Below are 27,618 nucleotides of genomic sequence, written 5' to 3'. Positions count from 1 at the left end.
ACTGAGACCTGTGGCACAGTCGGTGAGCTGCTCCACGTGAGCGGTAGGAATTCATGTAGTTTTAATGCTGAAAACTTTAAATACCAGGCATGTGTTAATAGCTTATGTGCTTAGCAGACTCGACAGCTTTCTCTCTCTTGAGAAGCTTTATCGCCGTGCCATAATACGATCCTTGTGGAAGGCAAAGACCGTTTATGATCGGTTGATTGAAAGGTCGAGTGCAGTTTGAGTGATAACACAGATTAAAAATAAATGCTGGTTTATAAGGGCACTTCCTCGGGCACCGTGGCACAAACTTCCAGCGGTGCGGAGTGTCAGCTGCCCCGGCGATGTCGCTCCCCAGCGCCGAGCCCTGCTCCCCGGAGGAGCCCCCGGCGGAGGAGGACGCGGCGCTGCCGCCCCCCGGCTCCGATCCCGGCTCCGATCCCGCCGCTGCTCCCGCTGCTCCTCCCGCGCCTCCCGCTCCTCCTCCCGCTCCTCCCGGCGCCGTGCGCGGGGCGGAGCCGCCGGGGCCGCTCTCCTCGGGCCCGGAGCGGCCCTCGGAGCCGGCGGCCGGAGCCATGGCCGAGGCCGACCGGGAGCTGCGCGTCCCCTTCATCGAGGCGGAGGAGACCGAGAACGAGCCGGAGGCGGCGGAGGCGGCGGCGGGGGCGGCCGGGGGCGGGTGGCGCTGCGGGCGCTGCCCGGACGGGGCCGCGCTGCGCTGGTGCATCTCCGGGACGCTCTGCGCCTCCTTCCTGGGGCTGGTGAGTGAATGAGTGAGCGAGGGCGGCCCCGGCGCTGCGGGGGCGCTGCGGACCCTCCCGAGGTGACCCCGCACTCTCCCCTGCAGGGGATGAGCATCGCCGTGCTGGGTCCCACCTTCCCCACCCTGGCCGCCAATGTCGGCAAGAACGTCAGCGACATCTACTACATCTTCGTGGGCCGGTCCTTGGGCTCCCTGGGCGGGTCGGTGGTCGGCGGGGTGCTCCTCGACTGCATGAATGCCACTCTGCTGCTCGGTGAGTGCGGCCTCGCCCTCCCGGACACCGTGCGGGGCAGCTTCTGCTGCAGCCCCGGGAGCGGCAGGGTCCGTGGGACGTGGGGCTGTCCCCAGATGCCCGCGGCTGTCGCCATGTGGCCCTGCCTGCAGCGCTGCCAGAGCCCGGGCCCGCCGGGCACGGCCGAGCGGGAACTGGGATCGAACGGACAAAATGTGCAGGGATCGACCAGTGGCTCGCTCTGAAAAGAACAGCTGGGCTTTTTTTAGTTTGCATCAAGTAATGTGCACAGGGTGGGTGCTCTTGGAACACACCGGGCTCCTGCAGCGCCACCGTCCAAGGCGTGGGACAGGAAGCGGTGTCCGGGCTGCCGAGTGTGCAGCTGACACCTCCCGCAGCTCTGCGGGGGAGCTTCCTCTTTCCTCAACACTCATCAGTCACCATCGGCTTCGTGCCATGGACGAAGGCCTGTGGCCCTTGATGGAGGGCTGTAGCCAAGTTTTAACTGATTTACAGTGGGAAACATTAATTACTGTTTATAATGGTGGAAACATTTAAACTGTGGGTACCACAGCTGACGACTGTAACAGTTGTCTGGACGTGTGGGAACGTGCTGCTGTAGGAGCACAGGACCGGTTTTGTGCAGGCAGATCCCTGAGGCTGCTCAGCCAGCAGGGATGCAGGAGCCACACTCAGCATCCAGAAAGGAGGGGCTCCTTTTAGAGTTGCGTCTCATTCCCACACCAAAAATAGTGGAAGCCCTGTCTTTTTTTCTTTCAAGTGCCTTTGTGCTCAAAATTAGGGATTAAAATGTGTACCAGGGCTCACTCTTCTCCTTCTCCCCTTCAAGGAACTGTGCCTCCCATAAGGAGCATGCTGTAATCACATGGTCAGTTCAGATAAGATTCCCTTTTCCCACTGCTAGTGTTTGCAGTTGTGGGGTGGGTTTCCTTTAACCTCCCCCTTGTGCACCTGACCAACCCAGACTTTGCCTCCTGTAATGGAATCAGTGCAGACACCTGTAGAAACCCAGGTTAACTTGAAATAGTTTAGTATTTCCTTCTTTCCCTGAGGATAGCTGTCTGTTAACAATGCGCGGGAAATGATGGATCTCCTAATCCTTTCCAGTTTGGCAGTGCTTATGGCAGAACCACAATCTGAACTACTGAACCTTGTCTCATTTTTATCATCTGAGGGCTGCCTGTAAGAGATTTTGGCTTGTGTAGTTTTGCCTCCCAACTTTCAACTGCTGGAACTCTGCTACAGAGAAAAACTCTATGTGGAGGAAAAATCGAAAACATCACCGGTGTTTGTCAAGGAAATTTTTAAGCGCTGATTATCAGGCATAGAGCTGAAGTGGACAACAGAGCCCTTGCTGGGAAGTTACTTTCAGGTTTGAGCGTGGCACCTGAGGAGCTGCACTTAGTATTCCCTATCTCTGGTGTTTGCTTCATGCAGCTCAGCATGCACACCACCTTCAAAAATGTTTTGAGGCATGTATTCCAAGTATCTTGCTAGGTCTCTAGGGTTCTGGACATTGTTGCTGGTTGGTTTTTTTTTGGAATCAACCTAAATTCTTAAATACATCGGGCTCCATTGATGTTTCAAGTATCTGCTGCATCTATGATCATGGATTGATTTTAAAAAGAATAGAAATAGTTGAACTGGTACAAGCTTTCTAATAACCTAATATTTTCTGTTCAAGATATTAATTGCAGGTTGCTTTATTATGGAGGCAATTATAAGCATAGAATTGAACTACTGAACTTCCTCCCAAATGGTAATAAAAGCAATTTCCATCTGCTAAAAATATTTTCTGAAATGGCATGTTGTAAGTGTAGCCAATAATGGCGAAATGAATGCAGGTAATGAACTGCTGCAAAATTTGTTATGAACAATGTTGTAGTTCTGTCTAAAACCCCAGAAATCCCTTGGAATACATCCCTCATGTGAGAACAAAATAGAAATAAAAGTCAGTATCTTTATATGAAGATCACTTGGTGGACGAGGTGCAATTACTTATAGCATTTTTAAGAGTTTAGTTATTTGGGTTCTTTTAGAAATGGAGCCAAATTAAATGTTATGCAGTTCTCAGAGGACAGGCTTGACACTGCTCAAACCCATGGTGTACTGGTTTCACACTGAAGTCACTTTCTAAATCAGAAGTTTGCAGAAGACTTTTTAGTGTCCCAGCAGGAGCTACTCCTCTCTTTGCTTTAGCTAGAGAAGTTTTACATGCAAGTTTTGATGAAATTCCTTTTTTTTCCCAACTAAAAAATTATCTGTTCAACTTTCTAGCTGCTGCTGCTCACCGTGGATTGAGGTATTTACATTGCATCCCTTATTAGGATTATCTGTAACTTTAAGAAAACCATGAATTTATTTGTATTTCTTCTTCTTCTGTGTTATTTAAATGGAAGCTGTAGTATGAGAGTGTTGTTTTGTTTTTTAACCTTTGCAGCCTTCTCCATGCTTGGAACAGCAGCTGGTCTTTATGTGATACCCTGGTGTAACCAGTCCCTGCTATTGACCATCTTGATGTCAGTTATTGGAGGTTCCATGGGAATTCTGGACACAGGTAGGGCACCCTGTGCTCTGACCATTCTTTCAGCAAAAGAATTGGAAACTTCAAGCATACCAAAACAGTTGCTGGTTTTTCTTGTGATGCATGGTGAATGAAAAGAGGGGAATGTTTTACCTGGTTGTGGCTCTTGGATTAGTCTGGTCCTTAGGCTTCCAGCGTTTGTGTGTGAGACAGGCCTTCCTTTGGGGCTGGTTCCTGGAGAAGATCAATTTGCATTTCAGTGGGCCATTACAGGCATAAAGAAAGTGCCCTGTGCTCTTTAAGCAATGTTTTCTTTAAATTGCTCATTTGCAGGAAGCTGGTGAGGACGTGGTTCATTAGCATTAGCTGTGCCTAAGCTAGTCCTGAACAAAGCCTTGGTGTTTGAGCTTCTTACAGCTGCTGTTGGCAGAGCTGCCCACCTGCAGCTGGGAGTTCACAGCACCATGGTGCCCATCTCCCTGAATTAAGGGCTGTTTTCCACCTTTGGCCAGCCATGCTTATGTGGCTGGGAATACAAATTTGTTCTGTCCCCAGATTCTAAGTCTGTGGCATGTGCATACTGCAAATGGCCTGGGCAAAAACCCCCAAACCCAGCAGTTTGCTGGACAGCTGTTCAAACCCAGTGTCTTAGCAGAGGCTTATTATTGGAGGAAGATGATCTTGAGGATCTTTTCCAGCCTAAACGATTCCATGATCCTGAGATGTGTTGGTGAAGTTGCAGAGCCAGTGCAGGTGTGGTCAGAAAGGTCAGTGGTGCTGGAGCTGTGAAAAATGAACTCCCACAAAGGAGTCCCTGGGCAGGCTCGGACAGGGCAGCTCAGGCTTTAGCAGGCAGCTTGCAGCAGGAGTCAAGGCCACAGCAGAGGCTTTGGGCACGCTCAGAGATGCCTGGGAAATGCTGGCACACTTGCACATGGAGATTAGGAAATGCCCAAAAGTGCATCCGTCAGCAGAGTGCTCTCATTGCTGCAGCACGTGGTGGTGAGGCAAGAGCAGGCAGCCCCTCCTGGCACCGCTCCAGCCGTGTCCCAGCAGCTGTGCTGGCTCTGCTGCCCTCCTGCAGGAGCTGGGCAGGCTCACTAACCAGCAATCACTACAGCAGCTGCTTGATCACCTTCAGGGCAGGGTTATTGCTGAGACAGAGCTGACTCACGTGTCAGCTTATCCAAACAGCTCTGGAAGCATCCCAGCCAGGGCCTGGCTGGTTGGCAACAAAGAGGAACGATGGCTGCACATGTCAAGTGTCTGCCTTAATGCTGTGGGGTTTGAGGGAGCTCTGCTAAGATGTAAAAAGAGCAGGATCCAGTGGTGAAGAGATGGTTTTGCACAGCACAGGTTTGTGTTAAATAAACTGAGTGCAGAGCTGTATTTGCTGCCTCTGGTAAGATTGTTATACGTGGCACTTGGTTTAAAAATTCTTTGGATGGGAAAATCTTGTCAGCCAACGGTCAAAATACCTTCAGTGGGTGTATTGCCTGGATCAGACCTCAGAGCCAGGGAGACTCCCCATGCTGAGCAGGAGTACCAGAAAAAACTCACAGCAAGGCAGTAAGGCAAAGCTGAATTGGTTTGGAAGAGTGCTGAGTGACAAGGGCTGCTGTACTGCAGCACAGGAATTTGATTACTGTTTTGTTTTCCTGCATTCCTCTGAGGGTCTACTTCAAAGCACCTCTCTGAGATCTCATTTCCTACCATTATTGTTGATCTGATGGTGTTGTAGTTTGGTGCTTACAGCAGTACTGATGCAAACCCTTCTGTTTCTGGAAAGTCATTTGAACACAGTGGGGTGGTGGGCCCAGCCCATCAGTAGCAAGTGAATTGTTATTTTTCCTGGGATGTTGTTTAATGAATTTTAAATGTTGTTTTTGTTCCTCTGATTCTTAGCATTGGGCATTGTTGCTTTTGATACTTAGAGAAATGAGAAGCAGTTAAATTTCCCTTTTAAAAAAGGCTGAAAAATGGTGCAAATTGTCAAGGAGGGTAATTAGAACCATAGAATCATAGGGTCCCTAAGTGGGAAAATACCCTTAAGGTCATCAGGTCCAACCCTTAACCCAGCACTGCTGAGTCCTGCCTTAAACCATGTCCCTAATGCCACATCCACATGTCTTTCAAACACCTCCAGGGATGGTGACTTGGCACTACTTTCCTGGGCAGCCTGTTCTAATGCTTAACAACCTTTTCCCATGAGAAAATTTTTCCCAACACCCCATCTAAACCTCCCCTGGCACAGTTATGTCTGTCCATTGCTGCTGGATTAAGCCACTGTGTGACTCTTTGTTTTGACTGCTCTGAATATCCTCCTAAAGCTCAAGTAATCGCATGGATTTAAGGTAGAGTTTCAGTAAACTGCTGTTTTACACATTGTGTTTGCTAAACCTGGCATTATTGTACATTGAATTAGCAATATCTGTTATGGTTTGTTTTGTTTTGTTGGTTTTTTATTTTCTTTTAAACAATATCTAGTCTCAGACTGAAAGGAATGTTTTTCTCTCTGATCTGCAGGTGGCAATGTACTGGCACTGTACACCTGGGGATCAGAGGCTGGGCCACACTTGCAGGCTTTGCACTTCAGTTTTGCTGCTGGTGCATTTCTGGCTCCTCTGGTGGCTCAAATGGACTTGGGGAGTTCCAAATCTGAGGAACTGTCAGGGGCTGAAAAGACAAACCAGTCTGTCCTCAAGTCTGTGCCAACAGCATCAGCTGCATCAGCTACACCAGCACTGAACGACCATCGCAACGAGAGCTTTTTGTGGTCCTATATTTTCATAGGTTCCTATATTCTCTTAGTTTCCATCTTCTTTTTTGTTTTGTTTTCAAAGAGCAGGTCAGCTAAAGACAAATCAAAGGCTTCTGCGCACAAGGACAAGCTTGCCAAATACCACTGGCCCCTCGTCAGTCTGCTGTTTGTGTTCTTCTTGTTCTACGTGGGAGCTGAGGTCACTTACGGCTCCTATGTGTACACTCACGCCATGGTCTTTGCTGAGATGAAGGAAAGCGAGGCAGCCACCCTCAACTCCGTCTTCTGGGGCGCGTTTGCCGTGTGCCGAGGCGCGGCGATATTCGGCGCCGCGTTCCTGTCCCCTGCCACCATGATCGTGCTGAGCCTCGTGTGCTCGGCCGCCTCCTCCACGGCCCTGGCCTTCTTCTCCCACCTGCGGGCCGCGCTGTGGGCGGGCAGCGCCGTGTACGGAGCGTCCATGGCCACCATCTTCCCCAGCGGCATCGCCTGGATCGAGCAGTACACGGTGGTGGAAGGGAAAACGGCCTCGCTCTTCGTGGTGGGCGCGGCGCTGGGCGAGATGTGCATCCCCGTGGCGGTGGGCTACCTGCAAGGCAGGTACCACCACGTCCCTGTCGTCATGTACACGGCCTTTGTCACCTCCATGGTGACGGTGCTGCTCTTCCCCGCCATGTACAAACTGGCCAACTGGCCCCAGCAGCGCGACTCGCGGGAAGTGAGCGACAGGGAGACCCGGAAAACGCTGCTGTCGAACGCCAGGCTCACTGAGGATGAGGAGGAGGAGGAGCAGCACGTGAGAGAGTGGAATGATGCAGACTTCGAGGTGGTAGAAATGAATGACGAGCTCAAAAACTCTCTGAGGGACACGTCCCACAGGATACCAGGGGACTCTCCAGCTGTCCAGCCCCATCTGGACAATGCTTTGGGTGATCCTCCAGTGGTTGCTGATGGTTCCCCTGGGAGACAAAATGGGAGTATTAACTGGGACAAGAGTGAATAGAGTCAAAACTGACTTTTTTTTATTAATGGAAATGCAATTGAATTGTAGCTGTTGTCAAGTGGTTCGGGAACCCTTTCATAGTGGTGCAGAGCTCAGCATGTTCATTTTCCCAGTCCTTTCTCCTCTTTCAGCCTGTGGGGATATGTCTTGGAGTGGGAAGGTCCTCAGCGATGTGAAAGGGGCAACATGATAAATGTTTAGCTATGCCAAAACTGTTAAAACATAAAAGATGTTTTCTAAATATGAGGCATGCCTCCAAGGAAGAGATGCTGTAATAACTGGGAAAGAAGGGGACTGCTCAGACTACTCAGATTTTTAAGGTGGGTGAAAGGTGCAGGTCTGAGATGCTTTGTCACAAAATGGTTTCATGAGAGAGGAGAGGCATCTGTTACCAGTAATGCTGAACTTTCTTACCTTGCGAAGGAGGAATGTTCCTACTGTGTCTGAAAGTTGTGTGTGATCAAATCAGTTAAAATTTCTGGTGATGCCCAGGAGCTGTAAATTGAATAACTTGTGGCAAACTACAGGAATTTTTGGTTCTGAGACAAAGACAAAAAAAACCCCTGGGAAATGGTGGCATATTTGCACGTGGAGATTAGGAAATGCCCAAAAGTACATTTCTTAGGAGTGAAACCATGCCTTTGGGTCACTTAAAAGCAGTTTAGGAGAAAGGGCACAAAATGGGCCACTGTTTATCTGCTCAAATGCATAACTCTAACCTACTAAACCGTGGCGACAAATCTAAATAATCCAAAGTCTTTCTGATTTTAATTATGGCACTATCACTGAAATAAAAAAATGTACCCAGAAGATGATAAAATTATAATGTAATCTTTGAATGGTTTGAGTTGGAAGGGACCTTTAAAGATCATCCAGTTCCAACCTGCTGCCATGGCAGGGACACCTTCCACTGGAACAGGTTGCTCAGAACTCTATCCAGACTGGCCTTGAAAACTTCCAGGGCTGGAGCATCCACAATTTCTCAGGGCAACCTGTTTCAGTGCCTCACCACCCTCACAGGAAAGATTTTTTTCCCCTGATTTCTAATCTAAACCTACTTTCAGTTTGAAGCCATTCCCCCTTGTTCTATCCTACATGCTCTTGTAAAAAGTCCCACTCCACCTTTCTTGCTGACTCCCTTCAGGTAAAAGAGATTGCTTAATATATGGTATTTTAAAGCCAGTTGTGAAAGGTTATCACAACTTCTCTGGTTTCCTGTCCCAAGACTTACCAGAGTAATGTTACAATGGAGATTTGAGGAGAGGGAATTATCAATGAGACAATCCTTTCCAGAATGACTACTTGCCCCGGCCATCTGGCTTGGTGACATTTGGGTTTTTTCTTTGGGGGGTGACATGGAGATGGATTCTCCCTAGTGGAGAAGCAGTGGTTTGTATGTGAAGGTTCATTGCTGCTGAGCAGGAAACCCTGGGCAGGTGCAGCCATGCCAGAGAGCTCTCCCAGTAAGAGGAAAAAAGTAACAGTAAATGCAAAATCTGTCTCTGAACAGTAATCTTGTCATTTGTCAGCTTGGAGCTCCAAATCAGTTCAGTATTTTTTTAAGTCTATATGATAAGAATGTGCTTTGTTAGGGGTTTTTAACTTCGCGCTGTTGTTAGTATGTTTCTTGCTAAGAGGTTTCATTTAGTAACAAAAGGTCTCCAGGTGTAACAGCACAGAATGTCAGATGTTCCTGGATTTCCAGGTCTGGTTTTGTTCCCTCTCTTGTCCTTCAACTATGCAACCTAGGCTTGAATGGCATTATTTTTTTTTTCTTCTGAGAAGTTAATAAGAAGCCAGAATCAACTTGCAGTGAAAGTTTTTTTGTTAATAGCTTGCCATGTTGCAGAGCCTCCCTCTCTTTCTGCTGCTGGCACTTAAATGCCACTGTGGTTTTGATGGATTCCTTCTGTGGCATCTTTTTCCAGTGCAATGCATGGACCTGCGCTTTAGAATGCAGCCTGGTTTCACCTGAGCCACGAGGGTTCTGTCTGCTTCCAGGGATGGTCAATGCCAGCCCCAGCCCCGGGCACAGGTGACATGAGTGAGTCTGTGTGGCCCTGAGTGCTCCTCTGGTGTGACATGGAAGCAAACAGTGTGGTAGGCAGAGGGAATGGAACGGGGGCGCCTGGAGCCTGCATTTCACTGTTTTTCCTCTTCCCATTTTCCCTCCTGCACGCTGTTCTGTGTGTGGGAGGTAGGGGGTGTCAGCTGATGGTGAGGAGAAATCTCACTGGTGCAGGGGCAGGGAGAAGGTGCAGGACACCGGCACACAATGAAAGATACAGAAACTGTTGAAAGATACAGTGAAAATGAAAGATACAGAATGAAAGATACAGAAACTGTTCTATGGCAGCTCCTTGCTGGACCTGCCATCCCCGTGTTGACATTGCTATAAAAATGTTTCCCCATACCTGAGATCATGGTGCCAGAAGAAAGTTACTTAAAGAAAGATACTGAGCAACCAGGAAAATTATTCTAAACTCCCCCAATTTCTATGCTAAGTTTTGATGAAATTCCAGATTGGAATGTCCTACACGTAAGACTGTTCTCTGGGATACTTTACATGGATATTTTATATCGTTTGCATAATCAAGTACTAAAAAACCCCAGAACATGAAATCAAAGCTGCATTGGGCAATATGCTGTAATCTCTTAGAAGCTGATCTACTGCACATATACAGACACTTATTTGTGTTTCTGACCAGCGTCGTCCCAGCAAATGTAAAAATATTGCACAAAACAAAGATTTTCTTTTTTTTCCTGCATGTATTAATTCCTGTGAGAGTAACTTCAATTCATCCCCATTTCCTCTTTAAAAAGCAAGAGGTCTGTGTAGTAGGAATGGAGCAACAGGCAGGAATGCCAAGGTAAGAGCAGCCTTTTCCCTCAAGTAAAGGATCCAAAAAGCAGTGGCTGTAAGACAGTGGAAGCTGAAGAATTATCTATGTGGAATCACTTTCCACTGACGTGTGGAGACCTGCCTAAATTTAGAGTCATCTTAATGAGGACTTGGAGCCTTCAGTGTCTTAGTTCTGGTCTTAAACTTGAACTGGCTAGACAGACAGAAAGTCTTGTCCTTATCCCCTAACCAGCCTGCTTTTAACACCAGGGGCTGCCCTTGACTGAAAATAAAATGCTTGAAGCAATTTAAGTTTAAAACAAGATCTAGGACATTTCCAAGGATGAGTCCAGCTCATACCAATTCTAGGCACCCTCGATGGCCAAGGCTTAGCTCCCTGCTCTTGGATTTTGGCGTTCCTCAAGACTGGTTATCAGACAATGAATATTGGTTTTCTCATGTTTAAATTTCCTTTCACAGTAAATTGCTTCCTGGTATCTACAGCTGAAGTGAGGATCTATTTACAATGCAGATCTATTTTAAGTTACAGGTCCTCCAGAAAGCTCAAATACTTGCATGTTGGGGGTTGAAATTACTTGAAGTAACTGTATTACATTACTACTGCCCTGCTTATGCTTGAAAAGCCATCCCTCTGTTGAGGACAAGAGCTTTAATCCATGAATTAGATACCTGAATTTGATAAGAATCCTATTTTTGTCCACGAACCCAGGAATAGTTTGAAGATGAGTGCTGTGCTCCAGTGTGAAAGGTAACCTCTTGCAGCTAAGTGTCATTTAATACTTTATTTATCCTGAGGCACTGCCAAGTGCTGGAGTGTACTACAAGCACTCACTCCTGGCATTTGCACTTTTATTCTGTACTTGACCAATGCGTGAATGCACGACCAGGCAAAGTTTTCTGCCTTGATGTTTTGTTTTTTTAGAGTTACTTTGCATACAAGTGCATTGCAATCTGTAGATTTTCTATTGTATATGTAATAGTTTTTATTCTGCTTGGTGTGGGTTTTACATTGTACTGTGTAATGTGACATTTAATAGACTGACTGGTGTCTTGACTGTAATAAATTCTTAACTGGAGAAGGCACTCAGGTTCCTCGATGTAAATAAAGTTTTCTTCTATTTTTCAAATCTTCTCTAGACTTTTAAATTTAAAACTTGGTCTTTGTCTGACTAATGGAAAACTGGAAATGTTTCTCTTCTGGTTTGGGGAAGGCCTCTAAGAACTCCTACTGATATTTTAGATCCCGAAGTTTAAGATGGATTCTTAACTTTGATTTGAGCAGTCTTGTTTTTACGCTATTGTGTGTGCCAGAGAAGGAAACAAATTGAGGGTAAATATTAAAAAAAACCTGTACAATTTTTTACCATATCATTTTATTCAACTTTAATATGGTTTCCATTATTAACTTCTAAAACAAAATGATTTCCAGTTTAGAAAACAATGCACTGACCACATAATTCCTTTTCCATTTTATACAGTTATACAAATATTCTAAATACACATTTTGTCAAGATGGTGGCAAATAAGATTTAACTGTACAGTACGTAAGGAAAGAAAATATTTTAAGCATATTTAGAAGCAATAGAAATGTCTATACAAAACAAGCAAAAATGGAATAAAATTTTATATTTAAAGTATTGCAACAGTCCCACAGGTTTGTAACAAAAATGTCTTTGCACAGTTCCTCACAATGCCCCATTAATAGCTAAAGCAAGACAGCAATTTTTAGAAAATAATGTTTCAAAATGCTACACATGGTACTACTGCTTGCACAGTCTGATCAAAATAACAATCTACTTGGAATCAAGCAAAACTTAGGAGGAGATATACCAACCAACTTTAAAATTATCTGTATAAAAGTCATTGCACATTATTTTACTCAGTTGTTTGAAAAGTAAAAAAGTGTATTTACAAAATATTTCGCAGACAAAATTATAAAGTGAATGGAGAATATATAAGTAACACGTCTTGATACTGACAGTTCAAGAACACACACGAATGGTTTTATCATTTCAAGAGGTTTTCAGTGCTCCTTCCTCCAGGAAGTAAACTTGACTTCTACTTTGAAATGGATTTACAAGATGTTACACAGAGCTATTTCAACATCAGCATTATAAAACAGTATGTTAGAAACATGAAAGGAAGAAGAAATTTTTACATCTTAAAAAGTGAGCTATTCATAGATCAACAAATGGGTTGGGTTTTTTTTTTCAATTTAGTTATGGTAAGCGTTCATTATTCTTCAGACAATAAACCCAACAGTTAAAATGGAAATCCTGGACTAGGTGAGAATTGAAAAAGCACCATGCACAATAGTCTTAGTGTGGTAAACACTGAAGGAAAAACAAAATAGCACCTGGAATCCTGTAACACAGATCATTTAAAACTGGTCAAGCAGCTGGCGGAGATAGGGTGCCTTTGACAGTTCTCTGCTCACTCTGGAGAGCTTGAAAAGCACGGGGCAGTTGAGGGAGACACACTGGATGTGCCGGTCGAAGCAGCCCGTGCAGTTCTTGCATATCTGTATCACATAAGAAAAAGCAGAAATTATTTTAAACAACACAAGCGAGGCACAAACCACTAGGGACTACTAAATCCTCAAGCCTGCATCAGCAGAACAGGCACAGCCCTCTGCACAGAGCTGCTCCCCAGCAGGGAGGGCCCCACAGCTGCTCCCTTCTCTGCCTCAGCCTCTTGGGCTGCTGCCCAGACAGCTCATTTGGCTGCTGGGGGGGGGCTGGCAGCATCACCCACTGAACTGGGCAAGGAGCAACAGCACAACTCCACAGCTTGGGCTTCAATCCTGCTAATTAAGTCCTGCTTGTGCATGTGGTGGCACTTGAAAAAACAAGGTAAATAAGTTGACTGGGTTTAAGCAGGGCAGTGTGTTCTATTTGTGATAAACTTACTCTCTATGAAAGTCTCATAGTGAAAAAAGAAAGAACTCTTGTCCGGCAGTTATTCTCTGCAGAGAAAAGGGACTTTAAATAAATTACTCATTTCAGGATAAGCTTTAATTAGTTTTACCTAGTTAGAGTCAATCAATCCCAACACCAAAATACACAGGCCACAGTAGTTGCACTGCTCTTCTTGATCAAGGAATTACTTGTTAGTGCTGCTTGAAAGTACTTTTAATGTGAGATACCTGATGGAATAAAATAGCAGCAGTTTTTCCAAAGGTAGACACCTTCAGGAAACAAAAGGCCCCTGCTTTGGTGTTATTTTTAACCTTTGCAGCATTTGCACCTGCAACAGTTTTTCTAAAACCTTAGAAAGTTGCTTCCAACCACACCTGTCTTTTGTAACATTAAAATGTTACAGTTTATTCTATCACTTGCATAGCCTGATCAACAAACCCAAATTGTATCCCTTTGCCTTTAAAACTAGTTCTTTTCCCTCTTTCCACCTTCCCTGGTGATGCCAGGCCTACATCAGCACCAAATCCCTGCAGACTGACCATAGCTGGAGAGGGGCAGCCCCTCCTGGCCCAGTCCCACAGGTGGCACCTCAGAGGATACCAGTCCTGTGACCAGAAGGAACAGGATTTTAACAGCTGGTTCCAGGTTTGTAAACTCAGAACTTCATCTATCCTAGCTCTTCTGAAAGAGGCTGTGGCTGGTTTAAATGCAAGGGATCAAATTAAATGGTACTTGAGACAACCCCTAAGTTCGGTTTGTGTTGAGGGGAGAAGTCTATGGTTTTAACCTAGAGCATGTAATTTTTGAGTGCATTTTAAAATAATGTACAGCTCAGTGTTATATCAGTTTTCTGCTGGCTCCAGAATGTTTAAAATCTCAAAGGGCTAAAGATTTAAGCTGTGAAGGATATATGAGCCTTCACAGTAAAATAAGACAGATGCTCTTACAGAGGCATCAAACACTGACTGGGACAGGTTCCCAGACCTTGCTGAGCTGTTGTGTGGTGCAGAGACAAGAGAATGTTCTAATCAAACTCACTGACCCTTCTGTGGGGCTGGACCAGCCTGCCAAGTTCTGCTTTATTTCAGAACAAGAGCAATGCAAAGAGTTCAAAGTACCACAGGCAAACAGCAGAACGTGCAATTCCTCATTTCTGCCATTCACAGCGCAGATAAAGGCAAATATTACAAAATACAGCAAGAAGTCCACACCTTAGTAATGAAATACTGATGAAGTGAATGACAGTGCTTTTTTAGCAACCCCATGAGAACCTATCAAAGCAATGCTTAGATTTAGGAACATTTATATCTCCCTGACATTCAGACACTAGCATGTTTCACGTGCTAGTGCTAAAAATAAATTTTCACTAAAATATTTATTAATTATAAAATATGAAAATTAGGTGAAGGTATGTATATGTTTCCACAAGGGGAGGCATTGTGCTTTGCTGTAATACATTCATGAGCACAGTCAGCTACCCTCTTAATTGACTTCTAGCTCAAGGGGAAAAAGCAGCTTGGAAAATTCCTATTGAGAGGAAAGGTAACAAGAAAATCCCCAAGCTAAACCACATCCATGCTTTACATATAAATAAATAAATTTTATGACTCAAACATTTTTGTTTCTAGAACATCATCTGTTATTTTAATGCAAAAAAGAGTGAATTTTTTACACTCTCACAGCTCTCTGTCATTATAAAAAGGGACTTACAAACCATATAAGGTACTCTTAAAAATCAGAAGAAAATGAGAAAAGTGTCTTCTGTTCTGATCGCCTCCTTTGCCTTAGCTTTCCACAAAGCCTAGGAGAGTAACAGCTGCTGTGCTGCCTTCAACAGCAATGAGTAAAGCAAACAAGCTGCAGCACATGTAACACCTGGACCATTTATTTCTGTTGGAGCATTCAGTAACGCACTGCTTTGGAATTTCAGCCCCTGTCTTTTGCCGACAGACATCTGACAATGCTCTAATCGTACCTGGACCAGCTGCTCTTGTTTACGCTCCAACTCTCGGATTTCTTGGTTGAGAATCACTGCCACATGCTGGGGCTGGCTTCTGCATTTATTACAGATCCCATACTGGGTCAGTTCATCACACACAGGACAGTGTAAGGTCGTGAAATACTGGGAGATGGTGCCCTTGCGTCCCTCCAGCTCTGTGTGGGCAGCTGAGGCAGCCTTCTGAATCTGTCAGGAAAAATAATTAAGAGGTAATGAACTCCCAAGAGAGCAGCTTGCCTTATTCCTAGCTTACATAGTTGTTTTTTTTCCAAAGGAGTAAGAAAGTGCAAGATGGCCTGCAGGGCCTGGGTTCATACACAAATTATGAACATGGATCACAGCACTCTGAAGAGTGCAGCACTGGCCCTCAAGTGATACACTGAACAGAGCCCTCCCCAACACCTATTTCACAGGGAATCTGTAACCAGAAACATCCTTGGTCACACATCCTTAACTCCTGATCTCACCTCGAACTCTGCCTCCTGCAGCTGCTCCTTTTTTAGGTGCTGGTCTGATTCACATCTAAATGTGCTCTGGCTGCAGCTCCAGTGGCTGCTTTCTGGATGCTGCTGTCCTGAGCACAGCTCTGCCATGGTGCTTTGGTCCATGGCACCAGCTCATGCTCTGATTTCCTTGGACAAGGCTCCACAGGCCCATCACCCTGGGAAGTTTGTTCTCTGCACTTACTCCTGCTGCTCATGACTTTTGCTTTGTGCTATCCTTCACTCTCCTGCTGCTCTGCTCTCTGTGACTTCCTTGCTGCTCCTTGGCCTTGCAGAAAGCCAGGGCTCTTTTACCTTTCTAGAACAGCTTGTTGGAGGCTTAAGGTGACTGCCATGGTGCCATTGGAAAGGTAAAGAAAAGAAGAAGAACTGAAGTCAATCAAGGCTGTATTGGGAAATACAGCTATACTGCAGTGGGAACATGATGTATTACTATGCTGCTGAAGTCTGTTGTGAGCAGAGTAACCAAACTACACAGATACACTGTCTTTTACCATCCCTTTTTGTCAAGGGAATCACAAACTAAAATCCAGCTATCTAATGCTTCTTTTCCTGCATCTCAATGACTTCTTTAACTTTTAGGGAAGTAATGTTTGGGTATTACTGGCTTTAAACTTCTGGTGATAAAATTTTTCAAGTGTTCCTGCTGCTGGGGCACGCCACCCTTTCTATACAGACAAGAGATGTCAGAACATTTTGAAAAAACAGAAGTTCCAACATCTAATATAGAGAGATTTAAAAAGTGGCACGGCTAAACAGATGCACATACACATACTGCTAAAAATACAGAGTTATGGCAAAATATTCTCTTAAACTATAGAAGGGATCAGGAAACAAAGGATGACTGTGATCAGCCCAGCAGAGAAGGGTTGAAAAAACTGATTTACTACGTGAAAAAAAATCCCACACAGAAGATCTAAGAATCAGGACTGTATATTTGAGCATCAAACACTGCTTCACAAAATAACCTTTGCTGTTGCCTCCTGTCAACCTCATTCCACTGCAAGTCACAGCAAGGCGAAACACTGCAGCCAGATGCACTGCACTCGTTAACCCCTGTTAGAAAACACTCACCCGGGGCAGCTCGTGGTACCAGCTGAAGACATCTATGCCAATGAGCGAGAAGACCCTGGCCAGGGGGGGCAGGATCTGCTTGGTGATGTAGTAGGTGGCGTTGAGCCTCAGGCTGGGGTCCTGCAGCAGCTCCAGCGGCCGCCGCACGAGCTGGATGAGGGGCAGGCCGGGCATGCCGTACACGATGACGTAGGGCACGCGCTCCCCCACGCGCGGCTCCGAGCGACGGTCGTAGGCAAGCATCCTCCTGCCAAAACACAGCCCTGAGAATGCACCCAGAGGCACATCCATAGCTACTTCATTTGCCTGTAAGCCTCCCCATCTGACTAAATTAGGTGCTCTCCAGATGGCTTGGAGTCAGTGCCCGTTATGAAGCACAGGACCAAAATGGTTCATTTTTAATTTGACTTGTGATTGGACCTAAATTTTAGAACCTGAGGCATAAACCCTAAAGACACAGTCTGTTTCAGGTCACTTGAATTTGCATGCAGACTGTTTTCTAGCTACCACTTCCTTAAAGAAACATTCCTGAAATATTTCCAAGGTACTAAAAAGAGCTCAAGTACAATTTGCTTCCTGGTCAAATTCTGATCCTTTGCTTTCTGAGACTGCTTGCTCAGTAGAAGGATATCTGCTTCAAACTGAATTATCTTCCACTCAGAAAGCAAAGGACAATTCAATTTGAAGTAGATATGAGTTCCGGACTTCAATGTTGTTTTATTACAGAAGGATAGCTTAACTGGAAGACCTTTTGTATTAAGCAAGGTGGCAAAATCTTTCAGCTTACATTATCTACTTTTCTATTACTGATCAAGGATATCAACAGGATGAAATATTAACTTTAGGTAAGGTACTTTATTAAAAATGAAAAACTATGCCTAGTAATGTATTTCACAGCACTAAGAGACACAACTGTCACAATCTGTAACATATCTAATAACTGGGAGTGATCAATAATCTTGGAGAGTCCAGCCCTTGTACAAAACCCAAGCGGTAAGTAACAGAAGTGAACACACTATCAGTGTCCTGACAAGACTTTCCTCTTGCATGTGTGCCTCTTTCCAGGACCATCTTTCACACACAGAAGAAATTTAGGGACAACAGCTTCAACAGTATTTGAAGAAGACATCTGACTGCTATCTGTAACTTGACAGTACAAAGGTCAAGAGAAAAAATATCCACAATCTGCTATCTAATGTGTCAGTGCAAAGATCAAGACAAAAAACCTATGAGCTCCTACCCATAACCTGTCAGCAGAAAGGTCAAGATAAGAAATATCTGCGATTAGCACTTTTGATCTCATTACCTGGTGATTTCCAGAGCAGGTACACAGGCTCCAGGTTTGTATGCTGAGCTCCCTCTGTACTCTTTTGCAAAGATGAAGTCCTGCATGCTGGCTTTTCCTTCCAGTAACTTCATGCATTGATTCTGAACATACTGCTTGATCTGACTTATGTCCCGTGTTTCAAACAGCAGCTTGATAGAACACTCAAGTATCTTTACAACCAAAAGAGAAAGGTGAGAAAAACATGTATGTTTGAATAAAAAAGAATTAATTGCAATTAATTCAGTAAATTATATGGAAATACAAATACAGTGCTTAGAAAAAGTAGCAGTGGTGAACCAGGATATTGATAGGTTGCAATGACTTTCACTCAAAGACATTCATAAACACATTACTGGACAACTTTCTCCTCAGTTTGCCACATCTTCCATGACATCATCCATACTCCAGCACTAAGATCATCCATACTCCAGCACTAAGATTTTTTCAACAATTATAGAAGTTTCCAAAGTATGAGAGAAGATGTTTTTACCCTGCCATCTAAAATATTTTGCCATGACTTTACCCTTCTATGTTACTATCGTTTTTACTGGCATAAATGTCTTTTAATTTGGCTAAGGACAATATTTCCTAATTTCTTTTTAACCTCTCAATACACAGCTTAAAATAAACAGGCAAAAAAAGGGGTATTTTAAGGGAAAGCTTAGCTGAACTAGAATTATGTAAGTGAGCTATTTGGAAGACAGATCAGTGTGTCCCACTCATCTGGCAGTAATACTTCCAGCTGAAGTGAACTGGATCAATAATGGTCTTTGAAAGGGCTTACATGGGCCAAGGGCTTTTTATGGGATGAAATATAAGCTGTAAAATACAAATCCTTGTAATGCTGTAAAAGATCTTCAATTTATTTTTCAAATAGCTCACACAAAAAATCAGATGAAGATTAAGACAACTCAAAGGACTAGAAACTCTGAGAAAGGACAAATAAAAAACCAGAAGATTACAATTTCATTCAGGAAGAAATCTATGAATAGTTTACCTTGGAAACAGCAGGACAGGAGTCCCTTCGGACTGTCTCTATGCCTTTTGCATCAAATACTGGGTCCTTCTGGTCCAGTGTTTCATACATGTAACCCACATACCTCTTCTTAGTTTGCAGGACACATGGCAAGTAGACCTGGAATGTTTAGAAAGAAGACAGCCCAGTCTGGAATGTGTTTGGAACATAGAGGGTTTCCTAAGGAATACTGTGCTTTGTTGTTTTGTTGTGGTCTGCAAGTTTGTTTGCCTTTTTTTTTCTTTTTTTTTTGTTAAATCATTACAACTGATAAAATAGATCAGAGGACTCTTAAAGGATGGCTGAGGAAGTTGGGATTCTGCGGTGTTCCATTCTTAAATCACTTTATATTTCATTTAGCTGAAGCTCAGATGGAAAGTGACACACAGTATACATTGTTGCAAGTACCTTTACTTTTCTGGATTGCACCTGTCACCATTTCTAATGTAACTCTATTATCATTCTTTCTTATAAAGAAAATGTCATTTTAAACATCAGAGAAGAAAATGCTCCCAGCACAAGTAGTGGCTTAGAACTTTCTGTTTTCAGACTTAAGGAGATCCCAAAAATCTGCTAGTATCTCCATTTGGAGCAAATGTGCTTTTTAAATTCCTGTGTTTGGAGAACAGTTTTCTCAGGAATGGATTTTAAGGGTCATGGTCTCTTTTGTTTGTTTTCTCCAACCTCTTTATTTGATTCTTGATTGTGGTAAGCATTCCTTGAATACTTTGAAATGAAAGAATGGAGAACAATTTCTTCTTTGTAGTGTTACTAGAATAACACCACATCTTCCTGACTCTCATGGAAGAGGGAACAGTGAGTTTAGGTTGCCTCAGGCTTAAAAATTTTGATTGACCTTGTCGAGTCAGGTATGTATTTTAAAAATATCCAGACCACCTGAACTAATGCTGACTGACCTGGACACCTTGCTAATGACTTTGCAGTGACAAACTTCCAGCAAAATCATTAACATATTGCCTTACTCTTCTATAAATATTTGTTGTGATTAATATTTCTTTTAGAAGCCTAATGAATAGATTTTAATGACTTTTCATTTTAGAGGTGTATGTATCATGTGGACATATGCTGAAGTGAGTGTGCTAAGACAGGCTGAAAAATAAATATCAGGTTTGTAATTAATGCACTGGAACTGGGGATGGCAAACATTTCCTCTGCTAAGTTGCCAACTTTGACTCAATTGTAGGTATACACTCCCAAACTCAGGGAGATATTTCAAAGCTGATGAGACAGGAATTCAAACTGCCTGATGCTGCCAGCACAACAAGCCACTAATGTGAAATTAGGAATATTTCTCTTTATTGTTCACACTACAGTGTTCCTCTGAAAAGGGCCCTGAGGCATTAAGGAGCTTGCAATACATCTACAGAAACAGCACATGACTTGTTTATTCTTACGTACATTAGGTTCAGAAAAATATTTTATCTTCAACTTTTTTTTTTGGCTTTTTTTGTTTGGTTTTTGTTTTGTTGTTGTTGGTTTGATAACACCAAAAACATTTCAAGCAAAATACTTTTCTTTTACCTTTTCAAACTTCAGTTTAACAGGCTTGGGATTTGTTGCTGTTACAGCTTCAGCAATTTCTTGACCAATCTTAAAAGACTGCTCCTTTGTGGCTCCTTTCAAGAGTACAAACATGCTACAAGAAATCAGACACAGGAAGTGAATGCAAATCTATTCAACATAGTTCCTGAAAACCATACACTATAGTTTCCTGGTAGCAAGGCAGGGATGTTATTTTGAGTTGTATTCTCCTTCTTCAGCTAGAAAAGCCAAAAATCTGAAAAACTTCAGTGTTCAGCATGAGCTGAGGAGTGCCAAAGGGCTACTGAATGCTGTGACAATCTGATGAGGCAGGGAATGGACCGCTCCCACACCCTACAAAACTGGAGTTCCCAGGGAAGTATTGCAAAGAGCTCTGGTACACCATTTTTTCCCAACTATGGGAAGCAGCAGGATTTTACTTCCTTTCTTCAACATTTTTTTTTAAATGAAAGCACTATGAATTCAGTATCTTTGAAATGTCAAGTCTTTTATCAGATCCAGATGAAATCAGTCACTGGATTCATAAGTTATTAAGAAAGGACAGCCAGACAAGCTTTGTTTCCCAATGGCTGAAAAATTATCCAAGTGTGGAACAGAGATGGATATGGCTAGAGCATGGCTATTATTTAGATGAAAGACTGACTGAGAAAATGTATGTCAGGCAGCCTAATAATATCTCTGTATGCTCTGGTGGCTGCTTTTGAATTGTATCCACTTCTGAAGCTTAAAATAGTGCCTGCCTCGAAGTGCAATGCCTACTGTTATATATACGATATTTTCAAAAATAAAAATGGCATCAGAAGCAGGCACAAAAATAATAATAATTTGGTAAACTAGATTTATATTAATTCACAAGTGAAAAAATATTCCCTCCCCGCTTTCTGTTCCACATAATTTTCAAAAGAAAGGAAACCTTTAAAGTACTTAAAGAAACCCGAGCAAACTCAGTATTATTCACTTTGCATATTCTGCAAGGCAGTAAGCAACATTCCAAAGAAGATCCACATACCCTTTTCAGCATTATAAATTTGTCTTGCTGAGACAAAAGCAAAATCTATCTATCTATGAAGAACTGTTATGATTTTAAAACATTTCAAGAAGCAGATCATGAATTACCTGTCTGTATCACCATATACAACGTGAGCACCCCATTTTTTTGTATCATTCACCAGTTTAATGGCACGCTCCAATGTTTCTCTGGCTTTGTGGACAATGCTGTCTCCAATCTGCAAAGTTAGATTGAAAATCTTTATTCTACTGCTAAACCAAATACTAGCTCTTGGTAACTACAGTCTAATCATGCTTGATCTTGTTATAAAAATCACTGTATTGAGATAATATATTTTATTTAATGGTTTAAATGCATATAATAAATAAAAAGGTCGCTTAACTTACCCCAAAATAACAAGAACTTAAAGAAAAATGACCAAAAACTAATAAGTATTAAAATAAAGGAGAATCTGTTTTTAACTTCTAAAGAAGTTTATAATATATATTAAAAAATCTATGGAGCAAGACAAGACTGCTCAGGATAGTTTTCTCTAGTTTTTGGATTCTGCTGATTGCCATGAAAACGAAATAAAACCTACAATGTTTTGTTTAACTTCCACTACTAGAACTGTAATCCAATCTACCTTTGGAAACAGTTCTACAGAAATGCCAACTCCAAATGCTTCTTTACAGGAAGAAGACAAGCTTTATATTTTTCTGGAAGATCAGAAATAAATTCTAAGTTGCTGATTTTCAGTACTACTAATAAAAGCAGCTTTGCTGAAAGTATGTAGCTTGTTTCAAATACTAATATTATGTTATCTGACTAGTGTCTTTCCAACATTTTAATACATTTTACCTGCAACCCTTACCTCAGTGCATGGCATTCTTCCAGAAAAATTAGCAGCAGTATAGCCAAAAGTAAAATTAGCTATATATTTAAGACCCAACTGACGAGCTTCAAGCATTCGAGTCACAGCCTTGTCATGCTTGTAAGCCTTCATTGACTGTTTCACCATTATCCTGGTGTTCAAGATTTCTTCTAGCATCCTTGGCAGCACACCCTTTCTTACTGATGGCTGCCATAAAGGGAACAAAGAAAAACATGGTGTTAGAAAGCCCAACAGAAACAGTCAGGAGTGAAATCAAACCCCAGAACTGTTAGTTAGCCACTGACAGGAAGACAAATTAACTAGCAAGATGCCCCATCCACCAACAGTTTGGCCTTTCTCACAAATATTTCAAGGAACCTAGAATACAGGCAAAGCTCCTAAGGACAGAACAAATATCTTTTTGTTCTTTGTATTCATCAGCCCTGCTGATGCAATGTTTAGATAACCTCATTAACTAAAATGTGACTTCAATATTTAGCTGTTAATTCTCAAAGTATTAAATGATGAAGGAATATTATCTTTTAAAAATTCTGCAAATATTCTTTACTTTTTGTTTCACATTAAATACAGGTATGCTGGTGATTGCCTAAATATTTTTAATAGCTCCAGGCCATACTCATTACACATCAGCCATCAGGACACATTACAAAATGAGAACAATGGAAAGCAAGTCAGAGACCCTCATTTCTGAAATCATTACTCTTTTTCTAAGAAAGCATTCTGCTATACAGACAGGAGAAAAATGAATTGTTACACACAGATAATTACTGTTTGATCCCCAAACTGCACAAGTAAAAAACAGTTTAATTATAGATGAAATAAGCCTTCAGTATAAAGGAAAGCATAGAGACATTTTACTTCCTGAGATGCCAGAAGTTCAGCATTGACAAATAGCAAAAACATTGTGAAATGAAAGAATGAACCTCCCCTTTCTGTCAGCTCTTAATGCAGCAAAATATAAACTACAATATCAATTTGATCTGAAGTGAGCCAACAGGCAGTGAAAATGCTGTCACAGGGCACTAACATCATTACCTTGACAAAAGCTACTCCACTGGGTGACACTGTGATATCATGTCTAATCTGGTAGAGTAAGTCAGGAGGTACTCTCAGAGATGTACAGCCAAATTTGAATGCATCATACCTAATAAAGAGAAAATTTAAACATGAAGACAATTCATTCATTTACAGACTAATCAAGTGAAAACATCAGCTCACATTAAAATGCTAATAATGCCAGCAAGGACAGAATAAACTCAAGTGTAAACAAACACAACATAATTTCAAATTTCTTAGCTACATACAGAAGGTTCTAGGAACAAAGTAGTAATAAACAGCTAAATTCCAACACATGCATAATTTATAAATTCTGCTCTGTGTTATGAATTATTACCAAATACTGAATTAGTGGAGGTATGTACTCAGTACTGTAATCCCCTATGGAAACTATCCAAGTTTACCAAGTACCACACTGCACTTTCTTCCTACAAATTCAGAATTTCAAATCAAGAACTTGAAAACCTGATGGTGACACCTAGCAATTACTGCAGGCATCTTTCCATTCTTCAAAATACTGTTTTACAGAGGTAATTATAACGAGCAGTGAGATCTTTCTCCATTTAACAGAGTAACTGTTAAGCTCAATAAAAGATAAGATGCTACAAAGAATAACTCAATTGTACCTTTTAATTTTCAGTAATTAGAACCAGAGTGAACTACAAGTGATACACAAACAATCCTAATTCATTAAGGAATAACCCCAGTCTAGTTTTGAAGACAGATGGTGGATTTACAGTAACTTTAACTTGTTCTGAAGCAATATTAAAAACCGGCATCACCACAATAATCAAAGAGGTGTACATACACACATGCACAGAGTTGTTTCCAGGGGTTTTTAAGAGAACAGAGTCTAATTCTATATTTAATTAAAAATACATATTGATTTTTATATGTATGTGTATAACGTGCACACACCCACATGGTAGATTTTTATCATCTGTATTGTGTAACAGAAAATGGTGCTATTCATACGTGCCCACTGTTTCCAATGGCAACCAGGGGTTCTCAGTACTTTAGAAAAGACACTCAAGTATCTACAGAATCAAAGATCATGAGAAAAGAGTAACAACTTACTTTCCTAAGTTCTCAACATGTCCCAGGCAGGTAGAATAGCAGTAGTTGTACGCTATGACAATGGAAGGATACAAGGACTGGAAATCCAAGACAAGAACAGCGTTGCTGTAGAAGCGGGACTCGGGCTCCATGATCAAGGGAACACACTGTGGGGCTTTCATCTGAGCTCGCTGCTGGACACTGGGAGTCACAGCAATGTAGTTCATGGGCTTTGCAATGCGCAGCATCACCGACTCCACACGGTACTGCAAATCAGTTTGGGTATAACCATTGGCATCAAAAGGGCAGAGCAAACCTGCATTAACTAGTGCAAACACACACTTGCATTGCCTGATTTTAAAGTACAATTAACTTTTCCAAAATAAACAGCCATGCTCTTAAGGTATATTTTAATTGTATTTTATATCACTAGATCATCTTTAGGTGCCTTCCAACCCTAACCAGTCTATGGTTCTGTACTCTGTATTACACAGAGTAGAACTTTTCCACCTGTTTCCTCTTCACTTAGCCCAAATCATTGAAAATTGAGTACTTTTTATATATGGAAAAAATAATCATCCAACAGGCTTCAACAATGTATGTGGATGGCCATGCTACTGTCAGTGAATGAGCATTTGCTAAACTGTACTACTGTCAGATCTGCAGATCACTGAAGAAAAAGTCTAATATGCAGTAAATCCACTGGGTATCCTGCTTTCTCCCCGATACCACAAGCAGAACAGGAAGCATAAAACAACAAACCCTGTTCAAGATACCACAAAAGGTTGTATGTGTAGCTGGCAACAAGAGAAAAAAACCTCAATGCTTTAGTAAAGGCTTTACAAGTACAAATGGGCAGGTATGCACTGTGTCCATTCAGAATAAAAACCAAAATAGCTGAAAACATAATACATGGTGTGAAAACTACATACATGGGTGGCAAGGGACTGAAAAATCCCAAAATATCAAAGAACAATTCTACATAATAGTAAAATCCTGTGCTTTGTAAAAAATCACTATTAAAGACCATCTGCCTGACACACTATGTATTCAATCATTGTACTGAATGGGTTAGATATAATTTCTTTAACCTTGAAATTATAAATGAGCTTACAGAACCAACAGCCTTAACAAGATCCTGCACCTTAAACAGAGGTTGGGGTTTGATGTGTTGTTAGGGAGCAACATGAACTGCTACTGCTGCCTTGCACTAATTGCATATTAATTTGTGTCCAGTGATGAACATGGATGTATGACAAGGAGGTCAGGGACTGGTTCTGGCAAAAGGTAGATTTTGGGTTTTTCTCTCTGGTTTTCATAGCATTGTAGAATTTAGGTTGTTAAAGACCTCTAAGATCAACCAAATCCAACTGTTAACCCAACGCTGCCAAGCACCACTGTACAGGGATGGTGACCCTGGACAGCCTGTTCCAATGTCTGACTATCCTCTTGGAGAAGAAATTTTTTAAATACCCAATCTAAACCAGCCAGAGAACAAATTGAGGCTATTTCCTCTTGTCCTATTGTTTCTTATTTTGGAGACTGACCCCCACCTCAACACAGCCTCCTTTCAGGGAGTCACAGAGAGCATTAAGGTCAGTCCTGAGCCTCCTTTTCTCCAGGCTAAACACCCCCAGCTCCCTCAGCTGCTCCTCACAGGACTTGTTCTCCAGACCCTTCACCAGCTTCATTGCCCTTCTCTGGACTCACTCCAGCCCCTCAATGTCCTTCTTGTAGTGATTGGCCCAGAACTGAACACAGGATTAGAGGTGTGGCCTTTACCAGTGCTGAGTACAGAGGGACAGCCTGGTGGTGCTGGCCACATTGTTTCTGGCAGAGGTCAGGATGCCATTGGCCTTCTTGGCCACCTTGGCACACACTGCCTCATGTTCAGCTGCTGTGGACCAGCACCCCAGGTCCTCTTCCTCTGGGCAGTTTTCCAGCCATTCTTCCTGCAGCCCTGCATGGGGTTGCTGGGCGCCAAGGGCAAAACTCTCATACAACTGGCCTCAGCACATTGACCCAGCCTGTCCAGATCCCTTTCTAGAGCCGTATTACCCTCCAGCAGAGCAACACTCCCTCCCAACTCGGAGTTGTCTGCAAACCAACTAAAGGAGCACTGGATCCCGTTGTCCAGATCATCAGTAAGACACAAACCAGGACTGGCCTCTTGTTTGTTGCCCATGCTGAGCGCACTGGTGCAGATGCACCTCAGCTGGGCTATTGATCCTACCACCATTTTTTAGGCAGGGGGAGAAGCCCTAATCCCTTTCAGGGACCATTCTCAGGTGCATCTGTGGTTCCTAACACATCAATAATCCTTCTGTCTTTGCTCCCATGTGGATCTCCAGCCCTTACCTCCACTGAGACAGCAGACTAAAGGACTTTGCTAGGACACTGTTTCTCAGCCACTGGTGTGATGCTCCCAGGTTTATCTCTAGTGAGCCTGATCTTACTCCTTTCCCCCTCCAAATCAAGTTTAAAGCTCTCTCAATGAGCCTTGCTGACTCCTGTGCAAAAACCAGCAAGTTCTCCAAACATCTGACTAGTTATCTGTAATGCCTGTGACCACCTCTTGTTAGATTTTGTTTAGTCTACTAAGAAATGTTTGAGATGGCTTAATACAATAAACAAAAATACTTTAAAAAAGTTATTGTAAAAGTCAATGAGAGATTCGAACATGGAAAAATGAAATATCTGAAATCTGTTCTTATTATTCCATTTTAACATGTTTTTCAGCTATGGGGGAGTATCTTCATAAAGGGTAGTGACTCTTCTGTGTGAAAAAAAATTATTTGAGGTGACTGGGATTTGTTGCAAGTGCCATTTTTTTTGGTCTAGAAAGTTTCAATGGAAACAGAACATACGTGCACAGAAGGGAAGAGAAAAGAACAGTCAGGATAGAAAATGCAGCATGCTTCTGTTGCTCACTCCCACTCACAGACATCTGAGAAAATGACAGGCAGAACAGTCTTTGTGGGCTGCAATCACGACAGTTTAAGCATATCTATGCTGGCAGTATGCCAGTCCCACACTCCCTGTCCCTAACTGTGCATTTCTCTTCCCTTGCTC

The 27,618-nt window shown here is 42.7% G+C and overlaps 2 protein-coding genes across 2 annotated transcripts in view; one reads left to right on the top strand and one right to left on the bottom strand.

Annotated features, from left to right (window-relative positions):
* The first annotated feature begins 329 nt into the window (after positions 1 to 329).
* Positions 330 to 11,279, top strand: MFSD4B (major facilitator superfamily domain containing 4B). Its single transcript, XM_058021261.1, has 4 exons — positions 330 to 746; positions 833 to 1,001; positions 3,442 to 3,558; positions 6,052 to 11,279. The coding sequence occupies exons 1-4, from the start codon at positions 330 to 332 to the stop codon at positions 7,287 to 7,289; spliced, it is 1,941 nt and encodes a 646-aa protein (XP_057877244.1). The 3' UTR covers positions 7,290 to 11,279.
* A 270-nt stretch (positions 11,280 to 11,549) lies between these two features.
* Positions 11,550 to 27,618, bottom strand: part of REV3L (REV3 like, DNA directed polymerase zeta catalytic subunit) — a 111,837-nt gene continuing 95,768 nt past the window's right edge. Inside the window, exons 23-32 of the mRNA XM_058020326.1 lie at positions 24,568 to 24,812; positions 23,470 to 23,578; positions 22,414 to 22,620; positions 21,668 to 21,777; positions 20,531 to 20,645; positions 18,971 to 19,108; positions 17,953 to 18,143; positions 16,647 to 16,893; positions 15,046 to 15,255; positions 11,550 to 12,673 (exon numbers count right to left, since the gene is read on the bottom strand). Of these exons, the coding sequence (XP_057876309.1) occupies positions 12,533 to 12,673; positions 15,046 to 15,255; positions 16,647 to 16,893; positions 17,953 to 18,143; positions 18,971 to 19,108; positions 20,531 to 20,645; positions 21,668 to 21,777; positions 22,414 to 22,620; positions 23,470 to 23,578; positions 24,568 to 24,812 (1,713 nt within the window). The 3' untranslated portion in view covers positions 11,550 to 12,532. The remainder of the gene's footprint in view (positions 12,674 to 15,045; positions 15,256 to 16,646; positions 16,894 to 17,952; positions 18,144 to 18,970; positions 19,109 to 20,530; positions 20,646 to 21,667; positions 21,778 to 22,413; positions 22,621 to 23,469; positions 23,579 to 24,567; positions 24,813 to 27,618) is intronic.

This window comes from Melospiza georgiana, chromosome 3 (assembly GCF_028018845.1).
Source record: "Melospiza georgiana isolate bMelGeo1 chromosome 3, bMelGeo1.pri, whole genome shotgun sequence".
Taxonomy (NCBI): domain Eukaryota; kingdom Metazoa; phylum Chordata; class Aves; order Passeriformes; family Passerellidae; genus Melospiza; species Melospiza georgiana.
The sequence above is the reverse complement of the archived record's forward strand: the minus strand, read 5'-3'. Positions and strand labels throughout refer to the sequence as shown.